This window comes from Procambarus clarkii, chromosome 8, assembly GCF_040958095.1.
Source record: "Procambarus clarkii isolate CNS0578487 chromosome 8, FALCON_Pclarkii_2.0, whole genome shotgun sequence".
Classification (NCBI taxonomy): domain Eukaryota; kingdom Metazoa; phylum Arthropoda; class Malacostraca; order Decapoda; family Cambaridae; genus Procambarus; species Procambarus clarkii.
Window position 1 is genome coordinate 10816407 of NC_091157.1, and position 5826 is coordinate 10822232.

At 45.8% G+C, this 5826-nt stretch overlaps 1 protein-coding gene across 1 annotated transcript; it reads left to right on the forward strand.

The window, feature by feature from the left end:
- Positions 1–1529: 1529 nt before the first annotated feature.
- Positions 1530–2102, forward strand: LOC123759754 (basic salivary proline-rich protein 2-like). The gene has a single exon (XM_045745010.2). The coding sequence runs from the start codon at positions 1530–1532 to the stop codon at positions 2100–2102; it is 573 nt and encodes a 190-aa protein (XP_045600966.2).
- The last annotated feature ends 3724 nt before the right edge of the window (positions 2103–5826 follow it).

Consider the following 5826-nt stretch of genomic DNA (forward strand, 5'->3'; position numbering starts at 1 on the left):
GTAGCTTTTGTTACGGCAGTTATAACTCTGTTCTGAGATGTGATTTGTTTTTCGAGCTCAGTTTTACGCCAATTTCTACCTACATTGGAAAATTATAGGGTTTAAAAAACATTAATTATACCTATCTGTGACGCTTAAATTACCACAAAGTGGAGAAAGTCTCCTACAGGGAAGTGCTCTCCTGAATGAGGATGAAAAGCACTGTTTGCTGAAGCTTCTCTCTCGTCCTTATAAATATAACATTATGAGGATCCTGTAAGTAATCTGCATTTCTAAATATAAATGTTTGTCTGTTCGTCAGACTGTTGGAGGTTGCAAGCCCAGCGCTTCTGGCTAGGGTCATCTAGTTTTTTTCCCAATACTTGTTATCATGGGCGGGCCAGAATTGATACCAAAGAAAACAATGCCACATAACACTGCCAAGGTAACTCTGCTTGAAAAACGTCTCTTTACCAATATGACTCAACTCTGAATTATTATTATGCCATACCATAATGAAAAACTTTATGCACTGATCACGACAAAATTATGATTTTTTTTTACTGTAATCTCCGGCTTGAGCAGAAGATCCTGCCTACTCCTTTACCATCTATTCACCAACATTATCTGCATATCTTGAGGATATCTTGTGATGATTTCGGGGCTTAGCGTCCCCGCGGCCCGGTTCTTAACCAGGCCTCCTTTTTGTTACACAACCCCCAGGAAGCAGCCCGTTGCAGCTGTCTAACTACCAGGTACCTATTTACTGCTAGGTAACAGGAGCATCAGGGTGAAAGAAACATTTTACCCATTTGTATCTGCCTCCACCGGGGATCGAACCCGGGACCTCAGGACTACGAATCCGAAGCGCTGTCCACCCAGCTGTCAGGTGCCCTGCTCCATGCTCCAGTATAAGGAATCAACATCAACAACAGTAATACGTGCTCAGAAGCCTGTGTCTAGACAAGACACCACCCTCCCCCCGCCACCCTCAAGTACCCAAGACGCCTGGTCACCTGCTGTCTAGGGATAACTTCACTCGCAGGTCGACCAGCCTAACCGCTTGTTTAAGACTGCTAGCGATAGTTACCTACACATCAGCGCCATCTACACTAGGTCTGGCACGCGTATATAAGCAGCTCACCACCGGCTAGTTCTACCCCTACGGGCTCACCATAGCCCGTGCTACTTGGAACTTTGTTCCAGTAGCGAATCTATAATAACAACAACGGCCAGTCCTCAGAATACACTTCGTGCTCTCAAAGCATTAACATCTACTGTAGCCTTCCCGGAAACCGTACATGCGAACAGCTATTGTATATTGCATTTTATGCACCTCTCTTTTGCCATTAACGTAACTGTCGGGGAAGAAAAATATGGGGGAAAGGTCGGAAGGGAAGGTAAGGGGGGGGGGGGGAGAAAGTAAAAGGGAGAGAGAAAGGAGAAAAAACGAGAGACCCGGACACCGCGGGATACCCCTGAAAGTATTGGATTAAAGAAGGCTAATTAATACCAGTTGTTCATACACAAGTTCAGTCAACTACAACTGCATGTCCACCGGGGCTAACAAGTCCACCGAGGCCACAAGTCCACCGGGGCCACAAGTCCACCAGGGCCACAAGTCCACCGGGGCCAAAAGTCCACCAGGGCCACAAGTCCACCGGGGCCACAAGTCCACCGGGGCCACAAGTCCACCGGGGCCACAAGTCCACCGGGGTCACAAGTCCACCAGGGCCACAAGTCCACCGGGGCTAACAAGTCCACCGAGGCCACAAGTCCACCGGGGCCACAAGTCCACCGGGGCCACATGTCCACCAGGGTCACAAGTCCACCGGGGCCACAAGCCCACGGGGCCACAAGTCCACCGGGGCCACAAGTCCACGGGGCCACAAGTCCACCAGGGCCACAAGTCCACCGGGGATAACAAGTCCACCGAGGCCACAAGTCCACCGAGGCCACCCGGGGGCCACATGTCCACCGGGGCCACAAGTCCACCAGGTCCACAAGTCCACCAGGGCCACAAGTCCACCAGGGCCACAAGTCCACCGGGGCCACAAGTCCACTGGGGCCACAAGTCCACCGGGGCCACAAGTCCACCAGGGCGACAAGTCCACCGGGGCTAACAAGTAAACCGGGGCCACAAGTCCACCGGGGCCACAAGTCCACCGGAGCCACAAGTCCACTGAGGCCACAAGTCCACCAGGCTCACACGTCCACCAGGGTCACAAGTCCACCGGGCCACAAGTCCACGGGGCCACAAGTCCACCGGGGCCACAAGTCCACCAGGGCCACAAGTCCACCGGGGATAACAAGTCCACCGAGGCCACAAGTCCACCGAGGCCACCCGGGGCCACATGTCCACCGGGGCCACAAGTCCACCAGGTCTACAAGTCCACCAGGGCCACAAGTCCACCAGGGCCACAAGTCCACCGGGGCCACAAGTCCACTGGGGCCACAAGCCCACCGGGGCCACAAGTCCACCAGGGCGACAAGTCCACCGGGGCTAACAAGTAAACCGGGGCCACAAGTCCACCGGGGCCACAAGTCCACCGGAGCCACAAGTCCACTGAGGCCACAAGTCCACCAGGGCCACAAGTCCACCGGGGCCACAAGTCCACCGAGGTCACAAGTCCACCAGGGCCACAAATCAACCGGGGCCAACAAGTCCACCGGGGCCACAAGTCCACCGGGGCCACAAGTCCGCCGGGGCCACAAGTCCGCCGGGGCCAACAAGTCCACACGCGACTATCTATACGGATGTGTACGAAAGTTCACTCTGTACTTGCGTGTATTTCACATGTTTCCTCATTAAGATTCTCACCCCAATACTCACTATACCAACTCGCACATTCCCTTTTCCTCTCTCCAGAGTGTGAGTTACGTGGGTTAAATCCTGTCTTCAGGAGGTAGGATAATTAGCATTCCCGTGTTCAACATTTCCACTCTGTTATTGTAATTCAAGTTGATAAAACTGTACATTAATTTTTTTGTTACCTAAGTTTTTGTCACGATCCAGTGTCGTGACGTGATTTCTCCTCCACTTCTGTTTGATATTCTAATCTGAATATCATGCATGTCGTGCTCTTGACCTTAAGAGGAGAAAGCGAGCATGTTCATCATGAATAACTTGTTCTTGTCCTACATAGGATGGTACGAATGTGAACAGCGAGCTTATCTTGCCCTTAAGATGACCCAGTGATGGGAATTATTGGAGGAAAGCGACAAGCCTATATAGGACTTGAAAATGGGTCAAGATAAAAATTTGGACGGTTGGGGATTGAACGCCGACCTGCATGAAGCGAGACCGTCGCTCTACCGTTCAGCCCAAGTGGTTGTGTAAGCATAATACCTACTCTGTACAGGACCTTAACAACACCGAGCACGCGTTACTCCTGCGTTTCCGTAAATCAATTACATTATCTTCTCATTAGCAAAGTTTTTCACTAATTGATTAAGTAAATTTGGTTTAATTTATTTTCGTTATTAATCGAATTTTATTTTAAGTGTCTCTTTCCATCCGTCAATTATGGATCACGCATTTATTCTCTCTCTCTCTCTCTCTCTCTCTCTCTCTCTCTCTCTCTCTCTCTCTCTCTCTCTCTCTCTCTCTCCCTCTCTCTCTCTCTCTCAGTTCTTGGATTTGTGCTTTGCAGTACACGTTTTTGCATTTAACACATGTCCATTCAGGAGTAGACGTCGCTTGACTCCTGTTAGCAGGCTATGTTAATCTGTTAAACTGTCTATGTTAATCTGTTAAACTGCCTATGTTAATCTGTTAAACTGTCTATGTTAATCTGTTAAACTGTCTATGTTAATCTGTTAAACTGCCTATGTTAATCTGTTAAACTGTCTATGTTAATCTGTTAAACTGTCTATGTTAATCTGTTAAACTGCCTATGTTAATCTGTTAAACTGCCTATGTTAATCTGTTAAACTCTCTATGTTAATCTGTTAAACTGTCTATGTTAATCTGTTTAACTGTCTATGTTAATCTGTTAAACTGTCTATGTTAATCTGTTAAACTGTCTATGTTAATCTGTTAAACTGTCTATGTTAATCTGTTAAACTGTCTATGTTAATCTGTTAAACTGTCTATGTTAATCTGTTAAACTGTCTATGTTAATCTGTTAAACTGTCTATGTTAATCTGTTAAACTGTCTATGTTAATCTGTTAAACTGTCTATGATAATCTATTAAACTGTCTATGTTAATCTGTTCTCACTACCTGCTTGCTTTCACCTAACACTCACTCTCTCATTCCTGTACCATCTTGTATAAGGTTAACGGCCGAGATGGGAGGAAGATAGTGGGAGAAACGTCTATGTTACTTTTGTTTATGTTGCCACCTGTCGTCAGACCAAGCTCGTTAAAGATGCGGCCTTCTCCACCCTCGCCAAGAAGCATTAATCACTTAAACTTACTGTGTATTAAAAATAGGTTTGTTCTCCTTTACATATTAATATCATTATATAATAACGTTGTATGTATAGTTAGGCGAATGTTAGGTTAAGTATTTAGGTTCTGTAGGCGATTATTTGCATATGAAGCATGTGGGAAAAGCATTTCAACCCGTTCTCGACTCAAGTCCATTCCATCCAGCGGTCGACCTCCTATATTCATAAATTTTTACATGCTGTTCATTCAAAACACGAATTTTCTCAAACACAAATTAATATTATAATATCATAGCATATTGCGCATATATAGGCATAGGTTAGGTTTGTTCTGTTTAGGTTCTGTTGGCGATTATTTGTATTTGAAGTACGTTGGTGAAGCATTTACAGCGTTGTGGTTCGAACAAAAGTCGTCAGTGAAGCACTTGTTCCGGAAGTGTTCGGAGGTTACCAGTTGTGATTCGTGTGTAAACCGTTTTTCATTCATAAACAGGGGGTTTGGCGTGTGCATGGAATCACTTTTGGGTCTTTGTTTGGAGGACGGGCAGGACGTCACTCAGCCCGTCCTCCAAACAAAGACCCAAAAGTGATTCCATGCACCCGCCAAACCCCCTAACACATAACCTAACCAGTGCCTAAATATGTACAATACGGTAATATAAAATGATATTAATTTTTATTTGAGAAAATTCCTGTTTTAAATCAACAGAATGTTGAAATTTATGAATGCGTCTTTGGGGTCGACCGCTGGATGGAATGGTCTTGGTCTGAGGACGGGTTGCGTCCTCAGTTGAGAGTTGTGTGTAAAGCGTTGATCTTTTTTCTTTTATAATCATGGCGTTTATTGGGTGGATTGAAAAGAATATGGCCATTGCAAAAATGAGAATTTTTGTCTTAGGAAAGACAAAATGTTGCTGGACAGTGCGGTTCGAACCCAAATGAAGCCACTGAATGTTATAACATTATTGGAACAATCAAGTTGAAAAATTGTCTAGTCCGGCCTACTCTTTCTGAAAAGAAGATCTCAGTTTTGCCTTAAGAATCAATTCCTGCATCGAATTGCTTATCAGTCACCAGGACCCACATCGACCCCCATGTCTATCTATGTTAGAACACCTGAGCGTATATTCGAATGCGTTGTCTAATGCATATGGAGCATATACATGGCCCCCATATACCAGTCTCCATATCCCAGCGCATACTACGGGCTCACCATAGCCCGTGCTACTTGGAACTTTTTGTTCCAGGTAGCGAATCTTAAACAACAACAACCCAGCGCATATTGGCTGCAGCTTGAAGTGAAGATCACAGGTTGCGAGTGAAGAAAGAGAGAGAGAAGAGCTAATGTTTAGAACTAGAAATAGCCACAAAAGATGGAGTTTAAAAGAGATATATGATAATTGAGTTTGTGTCCAAACGAGAGCGTACGATGTTGTTGATAGTTTTAGGAAGC

Coding starts and splice junctions, on each gene's coding strand:
- LOC123759754 (XM_045745010.2), top strand. CDS start 1,530: ATGTCCACCGGGGCTAACAAGTCCACCGAGGCCACAAGTCCACCGGGG.